Here is a 26726-nt window from a genome sequence, read left to right as displayed (position 1 = left end):
CTATGATTTAGAAAATTATATTCAAGTGTTTCAGCCCAAGTACCACCCAAACGTCAGTAACCCATGATGTTAAGTTGTCAATCTCGCCTTCGTTCTTGCTGGTTGGGATTGGAGCCGATCCTCGGCTCCGACTCTGCCATCTTCAATAGTTCAAGAGCTGTTTACTGGCTCGAGGCTACCTCTTATCCCATGATGCCTAGCGCTGGCTACCCAGATCTCGTTTCCCCTTTCAGCTGCGAGGTTCGTGGTACTGGCTCAGGCTCGTATATTTTTCTTCTACTACCTTTTCAGCCAGATTAGGGATTTTTTTCTGTCCTTATTGTATTTGTCTAGTAGTCGCTAACTAGTTGCGATAGTTTAGTGCGTTTTTGTTAGCTTTTCAGAACTCATTTTAGTTAGAGAGTCCCCCCTCCTTCTTCCCTTCTCCGATAGCTTACTCTGTAAAAATTTTCTTCCTTTTCCTTGTTTTAGGTAGCTGTTTTAGTTAGAGGCTTCCTAATTCCTAAAAAAAAAATATATATATATATATATATATATATATAAGATATTCCTTATCTTGTAGTATATTGTGTCTTCATGTTCATCGTGTTACACTGCTGCAGTCATTACAATTGGATTATCCTGCCGTCATGCGGTCCCGCAGTCGGCCAGAGTTCCAAAGTCTGGTCCGGCATCGGTTGCTGTCGCTTCTTCCCTGACGTCAGTGCGCCAGGGGTATATAAGATGCATCCGACGCAGTTTTCTTCAGTCTTACTTGCCGCGCGGTGCCCAAAGCAGAAGCAGTTCGCAAGTGCCGGTCGGCCAACTCTCGAGATTTTCGAAGTCGAATTTCAGATCCAAAGTCTTCAATAAAGCTAAGTACCCCGTTGGGGAAACCTTTTTCTTGCCTCAGACCGATGTCAGAAAAAGTTAATAATTGTATTTCTTGTGGGTAGCAAATACCTCATAAGGACTTCCACTCTTACTGTATTCCATGCCTAGGCCCTGATCACGATGTCACTAGTTGTCGGTTTTGTGCTAGATTTAACAAACGCACTATAAAAAGACTTTTTGATTTTGCTTTGCACTACTTTGGCCAAAGGTACAATTATACTATGCCGTCGGATCAACCGACGAACGCAATTCCGAAAAAACGCAAAGACAAGGATAAAGACAGGCATCCAAGGTCCAAAACCGACGACGAAACCTTCGACTCCCACGTGGAGACAACTAGGCCTCTGGAAACTCAAGGTATTGGGCCTACAGAAACTAATCCCACAGATGGGTCCGGAGCCACTGAGCAGGCATCGGTTTCTGAGGGTGTTTTCAGACCTTCACAACTCAACAATTAAAGCAACAGCCAAGACAAAAGTGCCATTAAAGACAAAGAAGCAAGTGCAGCATTCTCATGGACAGTCCTCCATGCCTAAGAAACAGATGCTTAAAATGGCCGAAGACCTCATTACTCTAATCAGGGGTTCCCATCCCCCTCCTGAGAAAAGGCCTGGGCAGGATACAGACTATGATTCCTCTGATCAGGTTTCCATTTCGTCTGATTCCTCTTCAGACCAGGGACACTCTCTACCCCCCTATGAGGACTCTGATGCTGAAGAATCTATCCCTTCAGCCTCTCCTCCTGAGGATTATTCTTTTGGGGAAACTTTACATACCATGAGGGAGCATTTCCATTGGGAAAGTCAGGATTATTCAGAATCCAAGAAAAGGCTCAGGGATTTCCTTTTATTGCCTCAGCACAGGCCCCTGGCTATTCCGCCTGTGCTAGATATTGTGGATGATGTGTTCTCTGAATCCAGCTTATCTCCTGATTCTTTATTCTCTGAAACCAGCTTATCTCCTGATTCTTTGCCCCCTGCACCAGCAAAGCCAGATAGGTATTATAGAGTCCCTGACTCACAAGTTTCTTTATAAAAACCCTTCTGCTGATCCAGAAACTATTTCCCAGGGTCCAAAAGGGGTTAAGGCTTCCATTGCAAAAAATCCAGTACCCTCTGACAGTGATTCCACAGCTTTGGATAGATGGGGGAAGAAAGTTTACACTTCTGCAACTTTAGCAGTAAGGGCTTTAAATTGCCAGTTTCACATGCTTAAGTACCAGCAATATCTAGTGGCTCAGTTAAAACAGAAAATGCTTGCAAGCTCAGAAGCTCCTGACTGTAAAGAAATGCAAGATTTATTGCATGCAGTTGAACAGGTGGGAAAACATACTCTGCAATGTGGATGTTCATCGTGCATACAGCTGCAGTCATAACAGATGGGTTCTCCTGCCGTCAGGCGGGTCCTCGGTCAGCTGAATTCCAAAGTCTAGGTCCGGCGTCGGTTGTTGTCGCTTCTTCCCTGACGTCAGTGCGACAGGGGTATAAAAGAACCAGCCGACGCCATTTTCTTCCGTCTTTCTTGCCGCGTGGTGCCCAAAGCAGAAGCAGTTCGCAGGTGCTGATCGGCCAGCTCCTGAGATTACGAAAATTTTGAAACCGAAGTCTTCTTGAAAGCTAAGTACCCCGTTGGGGAAACTTTTCTTGCCTCAGACCGATGTCAGACAAAGTTAATAATTGTATTTCATGTGGGAAGCAAATACCGCATAAGGATTTTCATTCCCTCTGCATTCCTTGCTTAGGCCCAGACCACGACGTCTCGGCCTGTCGTTTTTGTGCTACATTCAACAGACGCACCATTAAGCATCGGGCGGAGTTCGCCCAACATTATTAGGGCAAAAAATTTAATTACATTATGTCGTCGGATACTCCGACTCCAGTTTTGAGTAAAAGACGCAAAGATAAGGACCGACATACGAGGTCCGCGGCTTCTACCGACACCACGCCAAAGCCGACTACAGGTGGTCCGGTTCTCAGTGAGGTGCCTACGCAGCCCCTGACTACCGACGACACTTCATTGGCGGTGTCTACTGTACCCGAGGTCGCAGGCTCCTCGGCCCACACCCCGACTACCGATACCGAAGCCACTCTAGGCAGTGAAACTCAGAGTGTAGACAGGTCTGCCACCTCTCAAGGTGTCTTCAGGCCTTCCTCTTCTTTTTCCATCAAGGCTTTCACTAAGTCTAAAGCAGCCATGCATTCTAAGAGACAAGCTCCACAGGGCCCTTCTCCAGGCCCCATGCCTAAAAAGCAGATGCTCAAAATGGCTGAGGATTTGATTACTCTTATCAGGGGTTCTCAACCCCCCCCCAGACAAAAGGCCCAGAGTGGAGGAAGAATCCCCCTCCTCGGACCAGGCCTCCATTATTTCAGAGCACTCTGATGAACTGGAACATTCATACTCCCCTTTTGAAGATTCTGATGCAGAGGAGTCCATTCCCTCTGTCTCCCCCCCTGAGGCTTACTCTTTTGGGGAAACCTTGCATACCTTGAGGGAACACTTCCACTGGGAAGGCCAAGAGTACTCAGACTCCAAGAAAAGGCTTAGGGATTTTCTCTTGCTCCCTCAGTACAGGCCTCTGGCTATACCTCCTGTCTTAGACATTCTAGATAATGTGTATTCGGAGGCCTGCCTTAACCCAGACTCTTTATCTCCAGCCCCAGTCAAGCCTGACAGGTACTACCGGGTTCCTGACTCACACCAATTCTTATACAAAAGCCATTCGGCTGACCCAGAAACTATCCCACAGGGCCCCAAGGGAATTAAGGCTTCCACTGCTAAAAATCCATTACCTTCAGAGAGAGATTCCAGAGCTTTAGAAAGGTGGGGGAAAAAGCTATACACCTCGGCCACCTTAACCATGAGGGCATTAAACTGCCAGTTCCATATGTTAAAGTTCCAACAGTTTCTGTTATCACAGTTGAGAAGCAAAATGTCACAACCTGAACAACCAGACTTGAAGGAGTTGCAGGATTTGATGCATAGTGCAGAACAAGTGGATAAACATACCTTGCAATGTGGTTTTGATGCTCTAGAGGCCTCATGTAGAGCTGCTGTTACAGGATCAGTCATACGTAGACATGCCTGGCTCAAGGAGCAAACCTTACCAGATCATGTCAAAGCTAAATTACTAGATGCCCCCCTACAAAAAGATGTATTATTTGGTGTTAAAGCTGAGGAGGTATTAAAGAAAATGGAGGAAAAGGCTAAATCAATGCAAACCGTGAAAGATTTCCTACAGGTACAACCCACACGTTTCAGTAGAAATTGGCCTTCCAAAAATGGATCCTTTCCAGCCACGGACAGACCCCAAAGAGGTAGATACAGGCGCCCGAGGGGCAGAGGGCAATCTCAAGGATCGTTTAGAGGCAGACAATGGCAAGCTCCTACACAAAGAGGTGGTGAGGATAGTTCACAGCCATTCAGAAAGCAAACCCAATGACTTTCCCCTTTGCATGCCAAGCAAGGCTCAAATGGCAGCACCTTTAGGTGGAAAACTGGCATTATTTTCGAAAAATTGGCATATTGTCACAAAAGACAAATGGATCCTGGACATTATAAACAGAGGCTACAGATTCCATTTTCACACCCTTCCAAAAATGAGAGGCATGCCAAACCTGCCACACAATCAAAGGGCAGAGGCACAAAAACAATTTCAGATCTCGTGGACATGAAAGCTATTCAAGAGGTACCTACACAAGAACAAGGTCAAGGTTTTTATTCCAGACTATTCCTGGTACCAAGGAAGGGAAAAGATTGGAGACCTATTTTGGACCTATCCATCCTAAACACATTTTTACTCGTGCCAAAATTCAAGATGCTCACATTACAGCAGCTTCTTCCCATGCTGGGCAAGGAGTCTTGGCTGGTAACATTGGACCTCAAGGAGGCATACCTGCATGTCCCAATCAGACAAGATTGCAGAAGATACCTCAGATTTCTTGCAGGTTCAACCCATTATCAATGCTCTGCATTGCCCTTTGGCTTATCTACTGCGCCCAGAGTATTCACGAAATGCCTGGCATCAGTAACTGCCTACTGCAGACTTCAAGGGATGCAAATATACCCATATTTGGACGACTGCCTGATCCAAGCAGACAGCAAGCACATACTTCTGAAACATCTGGCTTTTGTAATAATGTTGTTGAATTCTCTGGGATACACAGTCAACAAAAAGAAAGCAAGGCTAATACCCTCTCAAACAATAATTTTCCTGGGTGCCAACTTGGACACAAACACCCAGATGGCCTACCTCACGCCAGAGAAACAGGGGCGACTAACTCAATACTTCAGAAAACTAGCAAATTTCACCAGGCTGACTGCAAGGAAAATCCTGCAGGCTCTGGGATTCATGGCATCTTGCATCCTACTAATCCCATGTGCAAAGCTGCATATGAGGAAACTTCAATGGTACCTGAAAAACCTATGGTCTCAACACAGCCACAGTTTGGAAACAATAATACCACTGATTCCATGTCTTCAAAAGGAATTTCTGTGGTGGGCTCAAGCATGCCAAAGAAACACAGGTCTCCCATTCTGCAAGCCTCAAGCAAATCGATTCATCACAACAGACTCCTCGGACTACGCCTGGGGGGTGCACATGACAGATCGGTGCATTCAGGGCAAATGGTCCCAAAACGAAAAGCACCTACACATCAATCAAAAGGAAATGCTAGCAGTAATAAATGCTATTATAGCTTTCAAAGACCTTCTGCATCCAGGTCAACTATTGATAAGGACAGACAATACCACAGTAATGTGGTACATAAACAAACAGGGAGGAACCCATTCATACCCCCTATGCAGGCTGGCCATGTCACTTTGGAACATGGCTCTGGAATTACAAATCAAACTTCAAGCACAGTACTTGCCAGGCAAGGAAAACACGCTGGCAGACAACCTAAGCAGAAATATGACAGATCCACACGAATGGAAGTTGCATCCTCAAGTTTTTACAGAGATAATTCAAGCATGGCGAAGGCCAGACATAGATCTCTTTGCCTCCCACAAAAATCACCAATTGACAAAATTCTGCTCAAGGACTTTTCATCCACAGGCCTGGAGAGTGGACGCTCTGTCATTCAGTTGGACAACAATGACAGTTTATGCCTTTCCACCTCTTCCTCTGCTGCCCAAAGTTCTATTAAAAACCAGAGCAGACAGACCAAAGATGATTCTCATTGCTCCAGACTGGCCAAGACAGCACTGGTACCCACTCCTGAGGAGCCTGACGCATTCCCCACCATGGACCCTACCTCTAATGCCTCTTCTTCTGACTCAGCACAGCTTCAAAACTATTCAGTCAGCTGAAAACACTCAATCTGGCCGCATGGAAGATTCCTTGACTTTACAACAGACCCTACTCTCCAAGGAGGTGCAGGATGTCATTTTTGGAGGCCAGAAGGCCTTCTACTAGAAAAGCTTACTCCGCAAAATGGAAACGGTTTTGTGCCTGGAATGAGAAAAAGGGCCAGAATCCTGGAATACTGAATTTACCTCAAATATTACAGTATCTAGCTGAGCTGCTAAGCAGTGGACTTTCATTCTCCTCCATCAAAATCCATGCCTCAGCCATTTCTGCAGAGTACAACACTGATCCTCCTTTATTCTCTCACCCCCTCTTAAGACAGTTCCTCAGAGGGGCTAAGAATATAAAACCCCCAAGGAAACAACCAATACCTGCTTGGAACCTCAATTTCATTCTAGAAAAGCTGACCTTGCCTCCTTTTGAGCCAGCTGCCTCAACAGATTTGCAATATCCGTCCTGGAAAACAGCCTTCCTTCTGGCTATCACCTCAGCTCGCAGGGTATCGGAACTACAAGCCCTCATGGCTGTGCAGCCTTTCATCATTTTCCATCAGGACAGAGTTTCCTTACGAACCAATCCGTCCTTTATGCCAAAGGTGGTATCCAGGGTAGCTTTGAATCAGGCTATCCACTTACCTACTTTTTACCCTAATCCTCAAAACAAAAGGGAGAGACTACTACACTCCTTGGACATCCACAGACAGCTGTGTTATTATTTGGACAGAACAAAGCCTTTCAGAAGATCAGAACAACTCTTTGAGTCCTATGCTACAGGAGCTCAAGGGAAGCCAATTTTCAAGCAGACAATCACAAAATGGATAGACCACTGCATACGCTTTTGTTACTCTTTTCATGGTAAAACTGTACCTGCAGGCATCAGATCTCACCCATAAGGGCCACAGCTACCTCTGCAGCTTTCCTCAGAGGGGTACCTACCAAAGATATTTTGGAAGCAGCCACTTGGAGTTCTGTGTATACCTTCTCCAAGCACTACCACCTACCATTATACTCCAAAACTAGAGCAGGCTTTGCCACTGCAGTCTTGCAGGGCATCCTGGCTCCTCCTAGTTCCACCTAGTGCCTACCACCCCTTTTTTAGCTTTGCGATTCTACCCATCTGTTATGACTGCAGCTGTATGCACGATGAACATAGTACAGTTTTGTACCTACCATAAATGTAGATGTTCGAGTGCTAATACAGCTGCAGTCCAGGTTTACCTCCCTCCTTCCCCTCTTGGGACAAGCCTAATGGCTAACACCTCCTCATACAACTTGATTGGGGTATTCTTTTATGGTGTATTTGCTTGCAACTGCTGTTTTTTGATTATATTGCATTGCATTATTACATAAATTTATATATTGCCTTCCTTCTGGGGGCACCTGACATCTGGGGCAAGAAAAACTGAAGAAAATGGCGTTGGCTGGTTCTTATACCCCTGTCGCACTGACGTCAGGGAAGAAGCGACGACATCCGACGCCGGACCTAGACTTTGGAATTCGCCCGACAGAGGACCTGCCTGACAGCAGGAAAACCCATCTGTTATGACTGCAGCTGTATTAGCACTTGAACATCTACATTTATGGTAGGTACAAAACTGTACTTTGGTCTTCACAGGGGGAAAGACCAGCTATTTTAAAAAATAAGTGCTGACCTAATCCAGCTCCTCTGTGAGTACACCCAACCATTGTTTGAAGATCTGTTTTTATGGCGAGTTCCTTTTCGCAACTGTACTACACTTGTACCTTTTGTACTTTTTTCTATTATGAACTGTTGCATGGTTGTGTGTGCTATAGCAGATTATGATTAGGTCTGTGATCATAACCAGCTTATTAAATGTTCAAGTCATGGGTATCGGGAAACTCGCCTCGAGAGTGAAGCTCAAGAGGTGACTCTGCATCCATGTTAAGAACACACAAAGCTGGTTATGATCAGAGACCTGAGCATTATTCTTTGCAGTGCATGGAGCTTAATCTGCTCCATGTACTAAGAGTTGCAGAAAACAAAGTGAAAAGTGTAGGAGTGGAAAGCAATTAGTGCTGCCAGGCAGACAGCAGGCAGAAATGAGGGTTCCTACATTGTAGTGTAGAACTACAGGCCTTAAAAGCTGTTATAAACAAAAAATGTCCAGAATGAAGTGTTTGTGTGGCAGAAAAAATGTTTAACAGCCTTTAAAAGCTGTTTTATCTTCTGCCACTGGCACTGTTCACTGTTAGTCCGTAGAGCAAGACCTGGTCTTAGCAACACACAAAAATTTTGTTAAGCACCTCTAAATGCTATTAAGACTGGGTGTCGCACTAGGGACATCCTTGCAAGTTTCTTTTTTTGCTCCATCCGCTACAGTGTAACACAACTTGCTGAAAACAAAGCATAGACTGGAAGTTTCTCTTAAGGTAAGGATTACAGTCAAATTTCCCTGAATGAATTCCGTAACATAATTTATAAGCTGTAATACACCCCCATCATGTTAGGTTTTACTTAATGATTATTCTAGAGTGGAAATACTCATTCGATCTCCATTACCAGCTGTGTCTTATTCAGAATCTTAGAGGAGCTACTGTCTGTCCCAGCAATTAGCAGATTTAAGACAGAGAAGTTATCCTATATAGAATACCCTTCCATTGCAGAATACACACACTCACGCAGTTGTTAGGTGTATGCACAAGTAACTTTGATGTGGAATGGACAGAAGTATGCCATAGTGACCGTTGATCCTCGAAAGCCTCAGAAGAGTGTAGTCTTCAGTGGCAGGAAAGCTATGAAGAGTTTGGCACCCAAACCTATCTTTTTAGTCAGCTTAGCTCAAGCTGACTACATGTTTGGATGCATAGAAAGTGCTCTGAAGCTTTAGAAACTGGCTGTTAAATGCTATGCAGGATATAACCCATAAAGCTTAGGCTACTGCAGCAATCGATATGAAGAACTTCTACTGTTATGCTAAGTTTACTTACACAGCTGTACTTTTATGTGCAAGTAACTTTGGTGTGATTTGGAAGAAGTATCGCATAGTGGTCCATTTATCTAGGCATTCTTTGTGCAGTAAACTTTCCTCAATGATGTTGGTGATGCATCATTTTCTTTTGGTCACCGGGGGACCCTCCTCAACTGCTTGATACCTGTTTGGTCATTTTAATTTTGCTTGAACATGATTGCTTTTTACATTATTTCTATATACGTATTTATGCACTGCATGTTGCAATAATTTGTGTAAATGTGAAGTATGTTTGTTTCTGTGGGCTCCGAGAGTAACGCTTTTTTATTTTTATTGCTATTATAGCATGGAAGTACATGTGTTCATATTATATGCATACTAAAGTTTGTGGTTCTGTTTAGGTTCAGCAAAGCAGTTGTGCTTAGAACTGTTGGGCGTTAATCAGACAGACAATGAATTGTTAATCATTTTGTCTTCATTATGTGAATACCAGTCTTGCATTCTCTTGGCCTCAGAGTACAATGTAGACTTACTCATTTGTGCTTTAATATGATACTGAAGCAGCTGCATTTGTATAAGAATTAGCTTATGACCCCAAAAGCTTTGGTACCATTTCTGAAATGACAATTTAATTCAAAGATCATTTTTAATAACATTTTTTGTAGTTACCCATAGTCTTAATACACAAAGCTTGAGAGAGATGACAATGATGACAGTGTAAAACTATCTGTAGGGAATAAAATGCACAGTACACAAACCATGTTTCTGTTTATAGAGGTATCTCTGTGTGATACTTTGTTCCAGCCACTGTTTCACATGGCTTGTATGACTTGTGTCTGGTCATTCCACAGTGTATAGTTAATTGTAACATATTTGAGATAGACTGCTACCCCCAGGAGAGTAAGTGATACCATACTAGATGACGCATGCCTCAAATACCATTGGTTTTGTGAGCTTTCTATTAAAATAACCATGAGTACAATTAGCAGACTTTATGGGGGAAGGCTTATAATATTAAGGCACAGATCTGTGCTTTTTATATTGATAATCAGTAAAGTGGCTTAAAGATCTACTGCCTTGGCCTGTGCCATTAGTGTGACTACATGAAAGTCCTAAGTAAATTTCCTTTGCATGTATAAGGCATAGCGAGGCAATCCGTTATTATAATTCCATGCACAGTGTTGTAATAAGGCATCATTTCAGTTCTGTTACATTTACCATAGTATTACTGAAGGCATGCATTGTGTGTTTATATCCGTTATGTTAAAGAAATGCACCTGTTAACATAAGTCAAAGCATTTGCAGTAGGTTTGTTATAAATTGTCTAGAAGTTGGGTTCAGACAGTTGGATGGAGTAAGCAGCTGAGTATTTGGAATGGGAGTGAATTCCGGAGTGCAGGAGTTATTTTTGAGAAAACTGTTTCTGTTGTAATGAGAAAAAGGGGAAGGGCAGATCTCTTGAGGATGTGTGTTCCCAAGACTTGGCATCACAGAGGGAGTTTATTTGTTTTGAATTTGAGGATTAATGGAGAGAGATTACAGTTTACTGTCTTCCCTTATCTTTGAACTTTTAATGGTATGACTTGCTGTGATTACTGAGGATCCCAATACAACAGTCCTGTCTTTTCTTTAAAAGGAGTGACAATGTTTTGAACATGGAGTTTGACACTGTTTACGGCTTCTGTGTGTGTTGTGTATTATCAGTGTTCTCAAATGAATGAGAGAAATCAGAAGCAAAAATATGCTCTATGTACTTACAGGTTCATAGGTAGGTACTAGGCTATCTGCCTGAGAGCATTTATAAGCCTAGCCAGAGTGTGTCAGCTTTCGCCACCCCATTGATTAACTGATCCTCTGTCAAGCAGAGGCAATGAAGTGATCCCAGGGGTGTATTTTCTGTTACCCATCCACTCGTTATGGTTTCTCTTGAAGAGTGTTAGTGAGGGGCTCTGCCTGATGTAATTTGGAATTTTGTTCCAAAGCATGGGGAGTCTCTGTGACAGGAATCTATCCCTCCAGCATGTTCTATTTATTCTTGTGGCGAGGTTTAGCTCACTAGAGCGCATGTCTCGCAGTGACTTGGATTTCTTTAGGTGGCGCATGTCCATCAGTTCTGAGTTGGACATGGCTTTGTAAGTCAGGCAGAGATCACCTCTGAGTAAAAGATATGCCACTGAGTACAACCGGAGTTTTTTCAGTCGGGCTGCATAGGGCATATGTTTAAGACCAGTAATCCTCTTGGTGAGGTACTTTTGTGGTCTTTCCAGCTGTTGGAAGTGTCTTGTGAGGTACATCCCAAATGGGGCATTGTACTCTATGATGGGTTTAATGAGTGACAAGTAGAGGGGCACTATAAACTCTTTATTTTTCTATATGCGAACCCTTTAGTAATTAGATGGGCTACATAGAAGGATTTCCTAACTACTTTGGCAATATGATTGTCAAAGGAGAGATTACTATCTACCTGGGTTCCCAGATCTCTTATTACCCCTTCTGTATTAAGGGGGCTGCCACCAATGTGGTAATTCGTGGGCGTTTTCTTTTTCCCAAACGGTATGACTATGCATTTTTTGGCATTTAGCTTGAGGCCATGACTTTGACATCAGGTGTCCGTCTCAGTAAGGCCCTTTTGGAGGATGTCCGTGTCAGCTGGAGAGTCAGTTATGGCTCCCAGTTTGCAGTCATCGGCGAACTTGGTTAGCCATAGTCCTCCTGTGTTTGCCTGTACTTCTGAGAAGTGTATGCCGAACAGTAGGGGTCCCAGGACCGAGCCTTGCGGGACACCACTTGTGACTGGTTTAGAGTCTGACCTGGAGCCCGCTATTCTTACCGTGTGAGTTCTGTCTGTAAGCCATTTGGCAACCCATCTCGTAACATAGGGGTTTATGTTCAGGCTGGTGAGTTTTTCTGTAATACCCGAGTGGGGAATGGTGTTGAAAGCCTTGGCGAGTTCAAGGTAGGCTGTGTGAACCACCTTGCCCTTGTCTGTGGCCTTGGTGACTGTCTCGAAGAAGTCACCCAGGTTTAGTAGGCATGATCTGCCCTTAACAAAGCCGAACCGGGTCGGGTCAAGTGTTTGGGGGTTCCCAATGTCTTTGTTAAAGAGTTCCATGATGCGCTCCATAGCCTTGCAGACCAGGCTAGTCAGGCTTATGGGGCGATCGTTACCAGGGTCAGTTGTGGCCCCTCCTTTGTGGAGAGGAATAACCATTGCTGTGCATCATTCTATGGGCACGTAGCCTGTGGAGAGGCTGAGGTTGAACAGCGTGTTTGGGTGGGGGGGGGGGGTTAGTTCATTCTGTAGTTCGTGCAAGACGCAGCATGGGACATCATCTGGTCCCACTGACGCTGTGTTTTTGGCCTTTGAAAGGGCTATTTTCACCTGTGTGTCTGTGATTTTTGGGACACTACACTTTTCCGGTATTGTTGTGGGCCCTTTTGGAAGTGAGAGGGGGGTGAAGTTTGCACTGAATCTATCTGACAGGATGTTGGCAATATCAGTAGGTTCAATATATTTTGTGCCATTTGCACTAGTTCAGTGCATATCTGCGAGTTGCCACTTAGATTCTTAAAATAGCTAAAGAGGGCTTTGTGGTTATCTTTTAAATCCTTGGCTATTTTTCTTTCGAAGTTAGCTTGGATGATTTCATGAGGGACCTTAGTTTCTTACTGATACTGATCAGGGATGTCTTTCCTTCTTGGGATTTGCTTTTTTTCTGAACTAGTTTCCTCCTTCTATTGTATAGCCTATTTATTGCAGGGGTCCACCAAACTGGTTTCCTTCTCCTAGAGGAACGAGTCTTGGTTTTGCTAGGGATGGCACGATCCATGCATCCTTGTAGGTGCACATAGAGTGCATTTGTAAAGGTTTCTGCATCTTGGACAGCGTTATCCTTTAGCGTGGGGGCTGTGAAACTTACCACCTCTGTCTTAAGTAAGGTGAAGTTTGCTTTAGAAAAGTTTTTTACTGTGGTTTCCTTGGTTGGGGGTGGTGGTGGGATGTGGATATCCAGAGTGATTAGTTTTTGGTCTGATCTAACCAGTGATTGGTTGACCTCCGGTGTGGAACACCTGTCGCCCATGTTGGGGATGACCAGGTCCAATATGTTTTTACCTCTGGTAGGGGAGTTTACCAGCTGATCCAGGGCATTTGAGTTGATGAATTCCAGGAAGCGCTGGGCCTGGGAATTTGTACTCGAGTAGTTTTCCCAGTGAATGGCAGGGTAATTGAAATCACCCAATATTGGGGTGTTCAGTAGAACCTTCATGTTTTCCAGTGTCTCCAGAAAGGTGGAGTGGTGGTCCTGGGTCATGGAGGGTGATCTGTGGCAGGCCAAAATTTGAATTGCAGATTTGCCCGATGTTAGTTGCACATGGATGATCTCAGAGGTATCCTGTTGCGTCACTAACCTGGAGGTGTAGGTATCCTTGATGAATATGGATACACCCCCTCCTTTTGTGTTTTGATCCCTGTTCTGTGGCCGAAACGTGTGGTATTAGTTGTAGCCCGGTAGTGCTGGGGTGCTTTCTGGTGCCTTAAACCCAGGTTTCAGTTACTGCACAGATGTTGATGTTCTCCATACTGAGGAGTGCTTCAAGCACATGCATTTTGAGATTTAAACTCCTGGCGTTGAGTAGCATAACCCTCAGTTTTTTGTTAATTGTGCTGTTTACGGAGGTGGGTTTGACTTTTGAGCCTTGCCTAAAAAAGATACTATGGGGGCAGCAAGAGCCTTGGCCAGTATTCGAAAGCCTAGGGGTGACAGGTGCAAGCAGTCTCTTGCGAAGCAGCGCGGCTTGTCGAGCATGTCGTCCCAGGCTGGCAGCCACTGGATCCCCATCGAATGACACCAGAAGCTTAGCCAATTGTTGAAATTGATCAGTTTTTCTTTATACTGAGGTATCATTCTTGGTGAAGGCAGGATGCTACTCAGGGTCAGGGTCATACCAGCCTGGGCTACATGATCAAAGAGCTCTTCTATGTCTCTTTTCATGTAGTCCAGGGAGGTACGTCTCAATTCATTCAACCCAACATGAACAATGACAGAGTCATATTTGTACTTGTTCTGGAGTGACCTGAGTGCTTGTGTTATGTGGCCGATTCTGGCTCCCGACAGGCAACTAACACTAACCTTCTGCTTGTCCAGCCTAGTGAGTGGGACATCAGTGTGCCTGACTGTAGAGTCACCTATTATTAGTGTGTTAGGTATGTTATTTTGCCTTAAAGGTTGTGATTGTGCGGTACACCGATTTTGTGTTTTATGTGTTGTCTGGTTTGTAACGGGAAGTGCAGGTTGTTTGGTTGTCTGCTTTGGAGGTCTCTGATGCTTTTGCAGGTTTTTATTTAGAGCCTGCCGAGTATGATTTTGTGTATTTATGTGTATTTTTTGCCAGTACTGTTTTAGTAGGTCTGTGTGCGGCTGGAGTTGTGGTGCAAGTGTTAACCTTCTCCTCTTGACTGTCTGTTCCAGTCTTGGGTGGAGACAGCTTAGCTTCCAGTTTGGCTGTATAATTGCATCTCTCGCATATGTTAGTGTTTTGTGGTAGGAGGAGAGGGTTGTCTGTGTACATGAGGCAGTTGTAACATTGCCTCAGGATGTCCAGATTCAACAGCTGGACTGGAGAGTGCACCTGAAGTTGCCCTTTGGTCATGCCTGAATAGTAGGGTGAGTTGATTAGTCGCTTGGTTGGTGAGGGGTGAATAAAGAGCCTTGCCCTGCTGGGCAATCAGTGTCAGGGTATATTAGTGCTTGCTATTAGGTCTGAGCAAGTGCTGGGCTTGTAAAATGCTTTTTGAGTGCTTAGGTTGAGAGTTAGACTAGTTTCAAGAGAAAAACTGAAGAGGAGACTTAGTGGAGCCGGGAATGATTTAACTGTAGCTAGCCAGTACTGCCAGGTGCGCAAAACCGTGCAAATGCGGTTTTTATAGTAGGGAAATGAAAGCGAGAGAAATTAGCCCAAAATGGCCAATAAACTACTAACTTCTGGGCTGGAACTACTCCTCCAGGGACAGATAGGTTGCTCAAAGCTCCCCTCTGTCACAGGTGAACAGAGAAACTTCCTTCTATCCAAGTAAGGTATGGGCAACTCAAAAACTAGTATCATAGCCATGAATTCAGCACTAGCCTGAAAACTGGACTATACTAGCTTAGAAAGGCGGGAAACAAGGAATTTTTTTGGTTTTCTTGTTTTTTTTTTAAAAGGTAAGGCAAAAACTGTAAAAAATACACTTAAAACAGGGAAGGCATGCATTGTGTGTTTATATCAGTTTTTGCTTGTTCGTAGAAACTGTTATAATGTGTATGTGTGTGAGTTAGAGACTAAGCCCACCTTTTGTGGTGATATAGCTCTTACAGCAGAAGTGTCTATTGATAAACAAAAGTTCAGTTTAAAGGGGGTGGTACATTGGCAGCATGAGGCATACATGACATGGGAGCAGTCATATGGATCAGCTTCTTTGTCACCATGCTCACTGGGTGTCCCTGGCTTGACTAGAGGGAAGCTAGGTAATAACTGAAAACGTTTCTGCTGCATGATTGAAAGTCATTTAGACCATTACTTCCCACCAGTTACTTTTATACTTTTCAGGAGTGGTAAGTGTGGTCATTCTTTATTGGAGAACATGTCAGATATAAAACAAATGGATCAGTAGGGGTTGGGTAGTCAGGGCTTGAAATAAGGTGGGTTAGAGGAACCAAAAATCAATAAGTTTATAATCCGGGCATTCAGTCGAATATTTTTGAACTGTTATTTCATATGATGGCAGATATTTTAGAACTGTTTTGAAAATAAGTATAATATATAAAGAAAGCAAACACCAAGAAACATGTTTTGTTGTTGACTATGACAAAAAGTTACTAGATTTATTCTTGTCTTTATAGGAGCCAAGTACAAAGCGAGTTAGACCTCTGGGACGTGTATCATCTTTGGCAAATCTAATTTCTCCTGTCAGAAATGGTGCAGTTAGACGTTTTGGACAAACAATACAGGTAATTTTTTACAATGATGTCATGCATTCTTGTGTATTCCAAAAATATTGTTTAAGGGACATTTTTTTATACTAACCATAGTTAGAAAAAAACTACAGAGTTGAAAGAAGGGATCTAGGATGTTAGAGACAGTACGCTTCCATCACTCTAGTAATAGCACACCATCTATTGTACTCTTTGCATACCTTGTCCTAAAACCTACAGTAACTGTGTCACTAACAGTATGCAAGTGACACATATATATTGTAAAGCTGCTTAAACTCTTAATTCCATCCAGGATGTTCTTCATTCATCTCTACAGTTAGTGTGGATAGACATGGATATGGATGTTGCAGATGTAGGAGCCTGGCATGAACATAAAGTTGTAAAGCTGTATTTGTGACTGGTGAAATAATAAACTGTACCTGTAAGAACAGGTACTCATTGTGTTCAGACATGGTAAATGCTGCAGTCCGTGAAGTGTTGTTGCTCTAAACAACCATTTTTGAAAATATTCACTGTAATCATAAGTCATATTGTTAGGGTTCTTTTCCTACCTGCCTTATTTCATGTGGCCCCTTTTTAAGAAAAGCAAAACATTCTTAACCTTTTTGCGTTATTTACCATTAAATGCCTAACATAAGTATACATGCTGCTGCTATCCTCATGACAGTCTAATTTATCTTTCAACAGTTCAAGCTGAGATTGAAGACCAACATTTTGATCCCTTAAGTTGCCATACCACATTAGAAGTTTCTCAATGGTAGCCACATGAAAGATCATGGCTTCAGCCATTTACTTATCTCTTCCGCTAGTCAGGGCTTTAAAATTATCCAGTCTCTCTTATTTTCTTACAGCCCTTTGACATATTTTCCATGGTACTGAATCATCTTCACCAGTAACACACTGAACATCAGAGTGCTATTTGCATTCATTGTGGTCAGTAGCTATGTCCAGGTGATTCAGTGGACACAGCTGCGTATTAGCTTTTTCAACCACTTGCCTAATTTTGCCATGGATGCTGTACCAATAAATGTATTTCTTTAAACCTACAGTACTAAAGCCTGCAGTTCTCTGCATATTTTAGCTTTTTAAACATTCATGATCAGGAGCAGTCAGGGAAACCATCCACATACTGCAAGCCACCACAAGAAGTCCCACAACAAGTTGCAGTCGTATTAAATTCCTGCCCTGGAAAACTTCTTTTCCTAGTAGCTTTAACATCTGCATATGACATTTGTGGGTCACAGGCCATGATGGCTGCACAGCGTTATGGTCTTCCAGAGAAACAAGATTACATTAAAGACTCGCTGTGTTTTATACTTAAAATAATCTTGGAAGTAGATTTGAGTCAAACAATCCAATCGGACAAGCCCTTCAGTTTGACATGCAAACAAACTGTCTCTGATAGGTGTGTAATTGTATTGCCTTTAGTTATGACCACCATGGAAAATCAACAGGTAAAGGCTTATTTCAGCAAGGCTGTACCTGCTACAGTAACTTTCTTTGTGCTATACTTACGGCTGAGACATTCATAAAGTGTCTGCCAGGCAGCCAGTTGGGTGTACTCCTCCTCCAAGCGTTATATAATCCAGCAGTAAAGCAGTGTATGCCACTGCAGTCTCGCAAGGCATATTAGCTTACCTGCTTAGAACGTTGGTAGAATAACAGGTTTTGCGTTAGCATGAATTTTCTGAAGGGTATGAAGTCTGAAACTCAAATGTCTTGTCATTATTTTCTAACTTCAGTCTTTGATGATTTGCCACTAATTTGCCAGAAAAACAGAATTTTATGAAAAGTGAGCCAAAAATATGAGGCAAAAATCTGTACAGTTGAGAGGTATGGAACTTTGAATAATTAATAGCAAAGTTCTGTAACTAGTAATAATAGCTTTCCCATTCTTTAACCTTGTCTGTAGTAGATGCATTTTATTGCCCAATCACTCTGTTGGCTGCAGCAGTTCTTCTCTTATCTTTCAGTTGTGCTTACTGTACATTTTTTCATAACTTTCTTATCCTTGGTGTCTACCTTTTGTATTTGAGTTTTTTATTAAATATTACTTGGGTTTTGCTTATAGCTATTTTATTTTTGTAGCTATGTGCTTCTTTAGTGATGTTGCTAAGCACAAACTGTCTTAAATCATTCAGTTTATAAGGTTATATGCACAAGTAAAGTAGGTTCTGTAAGAACAAAATACTTGGTGCTATGTAAGCAGTCTTAACATGGGGAGTGTAACAAGTAATTTGCACTTACTTGTTTGCCTTTTTCATGTTTTTCATTTTACACTGTTTAGGACTATTCACTTCTTATTCTTTTTTCACTTCTTTTTATTGTACATGTTGAGAGTTTTGTGTTTTAAGCTTAGTTTGCTCCTTGTAATGACATGCCTGTGAGTTAAGTATGAACTTTATATAGGTTACATCTGTTACAAATCTGCTACTCGACAGTAGTATAAGCTGTACTGCTGACATTTGTAAGACTAAACAGAAGTAGCTTTCTACTGTCAGCTTCACTTAATTGGCTTAATCAATGCTAAGATTACAAAACAAATGCTATTTTATTGTATTTCATACTGCAAATGTTCGTGCTAAGAGCAACTAAAACTGTGACTTTTCAAAGACTTTATATTCTTTTGTCTTTGTGTAGTACTGAAACTCATTTTTTGTGGAGCTTTTCTCCCCATGTCAACTTGTGGATAACCCAGCTGACAAAGTATAATAAATCAATGTGAAAAGACATGTCTGACTATTTCTTTTCTGAATATTCAAGCAGGTGGCACGGATGAATGCTTCACAAAACTGTCGTTCCTATTCTGTGCCAGTAAACAATGAAACCAAAAACAAAACAAAAAAGAGAGAGAGATGAGATGAAATAATAAGCTAAATACATGGATTAATTTCAAGTTAAACATTTTCCAATTTCTAGCATTTTTAAATCATAGGTTAGTTAATCTTAAATGGGTGTACGTCATTTCATCTAAAACTTATCTAAACACCATTATAACACAGCTCGTCTAAACTAAAAAACATATAGAACAAATGTTGTTTGTACATTGTAAAATGATTTTTTTTTTTTATCACTGGTATAAGTTTTCTTAAAGATTTATTTGCGGTAATGCAGTTTGCTTTATTACTGTGTGATGGATTGTGCAAGCTGGTGGTACACTTCCAGTGTTTTTTCCCTTTCTTTTACCGTAGTGCAACTGTGGAGTTATTTTATATGTTGGGGGGTTCAGAGCAAAAAACATTTGTTCTGCTTTTTTGAGTTTTGCTTGTTTATTGTGCTTCCATAATGTACTGATTGCAGTTTGGGTGTGTGCCCAGCCAGCATCCAAATCTACTGCAGCAGCGATCATTCGAACATCTGTCTGTTATGGTAAGCTCAACCCGTACACATGTACTATGTTCTTCATATTCATCACTGCTGTAGTAGCATTTGCTATAAGGGTACATATCCTGCCAAAGATCTAGCAGCTGGCCAGCTTCCAAAGCTTCATCTCACCTTCCACGCACCCAAACTGTCAAGCAGCTTGAGATCAGCTGACTGTAAGACAAGACTGGGTGTGAAGCCTTTCAGAGCTTTCCTGCCATCAGTGAGGGGGAGGCTGAACTCTGAAAGGACAGTACTAGGAATAACAAAAATAAATGTCCACACCATGGCATAAAAAATACACCAAAAAACAAGGAGGATGGATGGAGGGAGGTAACAGCTACTGCAGCAGTGATCATTCAAACATTTACTGTTATGGTAAGTTCAACTTCCACAACTGTGCTTTGTTCTTCATATTGATCACTTCTCCAGTAGCCTTAGCTATGTGGGTAGATACCATAGCTCACTATATTTTGGGAGGAGGAAGAAAAAGGGTCCAGCAGCCACTGGAGAATGGTACTAGTTAAACCACGATCTAGACCTAAAGATGGAATCAAGCTTATAGTGCTTTGTAAAAGTAAGTACAGAGGTCTAAGACTTCTCGAATACTTCTGGAATCCAACCCTTTCCAAAAAGCTATAGGTGAAGCCAAGGCCCTGGTAGAGTGGACCTTGACCCTGCCTGGGATAGATTTGCCATGGTGAGTATAACAGAAGCTAAAGCCCTAGACAACCGTTAGTCTGTTTTGACACAGGTTGTCCCTTCTTATCTTCACAAGAAATGAACAGTTGACCCAAAGATCTGAAAGATTTAGTTCTGTCAAGATAATACCATGTGGATATCCAAAGTATGGAGTATCCTTTTCCACTCATTTTTAGGTTCAGGAAAGAAAACAGAGAAGGACTAGTTCTCAAAGAAACCCTGTCCCTGTGGAAAATGAGGTTGGATTGACTCGCCATAAGAGCCCTTACACCCTTCTTGCAGATGTCAGAGCAATCATTAAAACTGTTTTCCATGTTGAGAACCTCAAGTCAGCCAGATTAGCTGGTTTAAGTGGAGTGTTAGGTTCTGTAAAACAAACTTAAGATCCCAAGGAGGGGACACCGGTTAACTTGGAGAGGCCTCTGATGCAAAATCCCTTTCATGACCATTTTCTCATGAGACCGCCTTGAAAGAGGAGGACCCATAGGTTGACATGCTGAAATGGCTGATAACTGAACCATGATAAAGGAATAAGAAAGGCCATAGAATAGTAGTAGTAGGCATCTTTCGATCCCAAAGATTCATGGGTTTTGCTCCTCTGTTGGACTGATTTGAGCAGCATTTTCTGTGGCTGTGCAGTCCAGTCTGGGAGTGGCAGTCCTTTCCAGAAGCTGGGCAGCAGTAGGCAGATGTTAGTCTGGTATCATGGGCACGGATCTTCCTGAGGGCTCTTATCCTCTACTCTCCCTGCCAGCGTGATTTCATATATATTGAGAGCTTCCTTCACTTCCTGTTTCCAGGCAATCTTGTCTGAGGCGAGAGAATACCAGTTGTTTACACTGATGGAGAGAGCACTGAGGTCACACTTGGATATGTCCTTGTAGTGCAGTTTGGGTCGCCCTTACAGCCTCTTTCCAGACTCCAGCTCTCAAAAGGAGGAGGCCTTTTTTTTATTCGACCATCTGTCTGTCATTCATGAGATCTGATCCAATCAATACATACATCTCTGTTTCAGGAGGGTGAACATGGAGATGGTGCCTGTCCTCTGAAGCACTGTGCTGTTGGAGATCATGTCCTGCCATGAGGTACCAAGTATGTGCCTAAGGCAGCGCATGTGGAATGCATTCAGCCACTGCTCCTGTTTTGAGTGCAGAGTTCATGGTTCACTGGCATACAGTAATGTGCTCAAAACACAGGCTGTGTAAACCTGCACCTTGGTGTGCACAATGAACTTATTATTAGCCCGTACTGTCTTCATCAGTGTGGAAAATGTTGTGGCTGCTTTTCCAACGTGCTTGTTGTTCTTGCTATCAGGCAACAAGTTGTCAGAGATTGTAGAGCCTAGGTACATGAACTCACGGACAGCCTCCAGCTCTCATAGTCAGTATGACTGATGGCTCACTGCCCACATTTTGGCCCATCACTGGGGTCTTCTTTGAGCTGATCGTGAGGCCAGATTCTATATATGCATCCACAAAGTAAGTCATAAGTGATTGAAGTTCTTGCGGAGTGTGAGCCACAATAGCTGCATCATCAGTGAACAGGAACTCTCTTAGACACTTGCTAAGCACCATGGTCTTTGAACTAAGTCTTGACAGTTTTGAAGAGGTTGCTGTTCATTCTGTTTTGGAGAAAGATACCCCATGTAGCAGTTCCAAAAGCAAATTTCAACAGAACTGAAAAGATGATACCAAACAATGTTGGAGCAAGTACATATCCCTGCTTTACTCCACTGAGAATCTCAAAAGGTTCGGATGTGGATCCATCGTACATGACGGTCCCCTTCATGACTTAATTGAAGGCCCTGATAATGGTAAGCAGTACTGGAGGACAGCCAATCTTTTCCAGAATTGCAATCAGACCTTTCCTACTGATGAAGTCGAATACCTTGGTCAGGTCAATGAAGACAATATACAGAGGTTTGTTCTGCTCCCTGCACTTTTCTTGTAGTTGCCTAACAGACTAAAACAGAGTGAGAAGGTCACACAGAAAAAAACAACCAATAAAAACTAAATGAAAATTCCAGCCAAGCTAGAACGTCCACTGAGTGGCCTCTCAAACCTCTTGTATCAGAGAGACATTTTATATATATATATATATATATATATATATATATATATATATGTATAGATATATATATATATATATATATATATATATCTATGCAAATGACCCTTATGAACATCAGGTGTTTCAGTTATATGGTGATTCTGAATGCCCATGACTCATTTCTTTTCAAGTCATTTCAGTGGATCATTTCAGACCAATAAAGCCAAACCCCACTAGCTGTGGATATGCATCTTTCGCCTTGTTATGACCTCATCAGCACAGCACAAGCAGAGCGTTTGACTAGGCATAAGAAACACAGGGCTGTTATACCCAGCTGATGTCCATTACTATTAAGGTGACTGCAAAATATCCCAACTAACAAACTAAAACAAAGAGTGAGAAGGTCACACAGAAAACCAATCAGTAAAAACTAAATGAAAATTCCAGCCAAGCTAGAACTTCCACTGAGTGACAGCTAGTGGGGTTTGGCTGTATTGGCCTGAAATGGTTCATTGAAACTACTTAAAAAGAAATAAGTCATGGTCATTCAGAATCGCTGTATAGCTGAAACACTTGATGTTCAGAGGGGTAATTTGCATATATCCCATGTGCCTATGATACAAGTGGTTTGAGAGGTCAGAGAAAACCATGTATGCAGTAGAACGAACCCACACTGAGACTCTGGGTAAACTCTCTCTGCAAGAATGTGGAACCTCTTCAGGACAACATGTGCAAACCGCTTCCACACAGTACAGAGAGGGAAGATGCCACGATAGTTGCTACAGTCACGTTTGTCACCGTTATTTTTATAAATTGTAACTATGTTAGCATTCCTCATGTCTTGTGGTACTCTACCTTCTCACCAGCATTGGCAAAGTATTGCATGCAGCTCTGACAACTATCACATTTAAGGATTTCTGAAAAAAATACCATCTTTCCCCCAGGCTTTTCAGAAGAGAGTGATTTTAATGCATCGTTGAATTCCTTCAAGGTGGGCTCAGCATAGAGTTAAGTCATAATCTGTAGGGACTCAATGACCTTCAGGGCTTTCTCCGTAACTATGGTCTCTCTGGCATACAGCTGCAAGTAGTGTTCTAACCAGTGGTCCATCTGCTTGGTTCTGTCCTTCAAGACCTCGCCTGAGGCTGACTTAAATGGGGTAATCTTCCTTTGTGATGGGACGATGGCTTTCTTAATCCCATCGTACACTTCTCGCATGTTACCAATGTCTGCAGCCTGCTGAATCTTGAAGAAAATGTGGAGCCAATAATCATTTGTACACCGCTGAACGACCTGCTGCACTTGACTCCGAGTACATTGGAGCTCCTGCAAGTTCTTCTCATTGGATGAGGAGCTGTATGCAGCCAGTGCCTGTCTCTACTTCTCAATCAGGAGTGTCAGCACTTCAGTGTGGGCTTCAAGTCAATCAGCATACTTGACTGTCTTCTTCCTAAAGATAGATATTGCAGTGTTAAAGATGGCATCCCATAGTTTTTCCCATCTGTAGTTGGTTAGTGTCATCCAGGCATGGCAAAGCCTCTTTAAGTACTTGAACAAGCTTGCATACTTTTGAAGGGTCTCAAGTCTTGCCTATGTCAATGCATGACCTCCCTTCCTTTTTAGAGCAAAAGAACCTTTCCATCTGGATGTTCATCTTACTACACATGAGAAAGTGGTTGGTATCACAGTCTGCAACAGTGTTACCCTGACACTACATAAACTGCTGCATTTGTGAGAACAAGGTCAAGTTGATGCCAGTGTTTCGATCTTGGGTGCTGCTATGAAACTTTATGCTATGGCTTGAAACTGAAGAAGGTGTTGATTATGCAGAGGTCATATTGGGAACAAAGTTTTAGAAGACTTTGTTTTCATTCATCTTTCCTGTTCCAAAATGACCAAGACAAGAAGTCCAGCTGAGATGGTCAGTGCCAACTCTGGCTTTAAAATCGCCAAGAATGAATAGTGGTTCGTGGGACGGACCCTCACTGATGGCAGCACTAATTTCTTCATAGAATTTGCCCTTGACTTCCTGGGTAGAAGTTAAAGTAGGAGAATAAACACTGAAGGTGTTGACCATGGCCACTGATGTTTGTAGCAAACTTTTTAGCAGTCTCTCATTTCCCATATTTGGTGCTATGACTGAGCCAACGAGGTTGTTTCTGATTGCAAAACCACCACCGTGTTCCCTATTCTCTTCTGGAAGCTTTCCATGCCAGAAAAAAAAGTAAAGTCTTTCTCCCAGAGACATACAATGGACGCCAGCCTTGTTTCCTGGAAAGACACAATGTCCATGTGCAATCTACTGAACTCATGAGTGCTGTCTTCCAAGCATCACTGATGTTCTGTAGATCTTCCGTAAGGCCAGGAGTTATCATTCTTGTGTTTCATGTGCCTAGCCTAAAGGAAGGGAAGGGAATATATTCCCCACTCTTAAGGAGGGATGGGCCTTCCTGAAATTGATTACATTTATAGTTCTGCAATCTTGGGACTGCACACATGTCTGCTGACCTCACAAGACCCAAATGTAGTGAAAGTTTTGAAACGTGAGAATAAATCTAAGATGACTTCTCTGCTTAATCTAGCAGAAGCATGTCGGCGTCGAGCGGGAATGGAAATCAAAGCAGAATTAGATAAAAATCGGACAGCAACTGAATGTGCCAAAAAACGAAAGAAAGAATAGAAGGTGAAGGACCAAATGAGGCAAGAAATGTGGAAAATGCATAAGTATAGTTGCAAGTGTAGAAAACTTCTGGAAGAACCTCATGTTGATCAGGATCGAATGCAGGAATGGTTAAGGAGAGGCAAATTTAAACCAAGAGATGAAAGGTTAATATTGGCAGCCCAAGATAGTGGGCTGCGTAGACGTTGGTTTACAAAGTCCATTGAACATGTGGGCGAAAGAGACAAATGTAGGTTTTGTAAAACAGATTTGAAAACAGTCGCACACCTTGTTGCTGGTTGTGACATACTAATGGCAGAAGGACTGTATACTGAAAGGCGTAATAATGTGGCAAGACTGTTGCACTGGGGATTGTACAAACAGTATGGCATTGAAGTGGCTGAAAACACTGGAAGCATGAGCCACAAAGCATCATAGAAAATGATGGTTTATATCACATGGGATCACCCATTACCAACAGTTCAAAAGATAGGTGCGAGAAAACCGGATATAGTGGTCCATGAAAAGAAGACAAAAGTAGCATTGATCGTTGAAATCTCCACACCAGTGACTACAGTGTTTTTCATACAGAGAGGTACAGAGTCATAAAATATTAGGATCTGCAGGCATAAGTGTGAGAGCAATGTGGAGGAAAGATACGCAGACAGTTCCAATAGTGGTAGGAGCAACGGGTCTTATAAAAAGAATCTACAATCATATTTAGATATATTACCAATACGTGTAACTCCGTATGAATTGCAGAAGAAGTTATTACTAGGCACATTGTGGGACACTTCTAGCTGACATCAAAGATTGAAACAATACTAATCTCATGAACTTTAATCATATTTTGACTTAGAAATGGGGTCCATTCCCATCATGATATTAGAAGCCCAATTTGGAGAAATTAAAAGACTAGTTTATTTGTTTGCTTTTTTTTCCCCGGTGTATGGCTAACAATCCACCTGTTGCAGGGTTCTCTAAGCCCCACACACCCAGAGGAGTAAGTGGACCTTGGCAAGGCAGCAACCTAACAGGCTGGAGGCTGCTCAGCTTAAAGTGGGAGGTAGCTGTCAAGTAAGATCAAAGGATCTCTCCCACCATTGAAAGCAGCCCTGGCAGCTTACTCTATGCCATTTGAGTGCATTGGCTTATGACTGGTAACTGCCACTTCCCTTGTCACCACTCACAGAGCGAAGGTGATTGTCCTTTTCCAGGGCACAGGGATGAGGAAACAGCTTATGCCCAGCAGCAGGTTCCCCCTGTCCATCCACTGATATAATCCAAGGGAAAGGCAAGGCCAGTACAACTTGGCATCAGTATCGTCACAGGAGCTGCCAATGTGAGGTTGAGTACAGCCTCAAACTGTCTTAGGGGCTTCATCTCCATATATTTCCTCAGAGTTTACTCCCAAAGCCTTCATCGTGACTAGGTATTGTGGCAAGGCAGTGAGGGTTTTAAATCAGAGTTTACCTTCTCCTGTGTGGGTTGGCTTCCCAGGCTGACGAGCCTCACCTGCCCAACTCACTCTCAAGTACTGTAAAACCAGAGAACAACTAACCTTGAATGGTATTAGCTACTTTGTTGGCACCAGCTAGAAAACTTTTTCCATTTGCTAATGTATAATTTTCTTGTAGCAGGCTTTCTTACTTCAGTTAGTAACTGCTGCATATCCACAGAAAACAAGTGCCTAAAAGGAATTAAACCCCTATCATCCAGGTAGTCATTTGAACATGGTTGATGTTGAGTGTTTCAAAAACCCTTGTTCTTGTGTGAGTAGATCCATTCTGTGAGGAAGCTTGTGGTAATTGCCTCTGGCCATTTTCAAAAGAAGTGAGAACCACTGTTGCCAGGGCCAGAGGGGAGTCG

The 26726-nt window shown here is 42.6% G+C and overlaps 1 protein-coding gene across 1 annotated transcript in view; it reads left to right on the top strand.

Annotated features, from left to right (window-relative positions):
* Positions 1 to 26726, top strand: part of LOC122815951 (neuroepithelial cell-transforming gene 1 protein-like) — a 122443-nt gene that overhangs the window by 22968 nt on the left and 72749 nt on the right. The window contains exon 2 of the mRNA XM_044088826.1: positions 15992 to 16099. Coding sequence (XP_043944761.1) covers positions 15992 to 16099 — 108 coding nt within the window. The remainder of the gene's footprint in view (positions 1 to 15991; positions 16100 to 26726) is intronic.

Source organism: Protopterus annectens, chromosome 11.part0 (genome assembly GCF_019279795.1).
Source record: "Protopterus annectens isolate FY-2018-M chromosome 11.part0, PAN1.0, whole genome shotgun sequence".
Lineage (NCBI taxonomy): Eukaryota > Metazoa > Chordata > Ceratodontiformes > Protopteridae > Protopterus > Protopterus annectens.
This window is presented reverse-complemented; position numbering and strand designations above follow the sequence as displayed.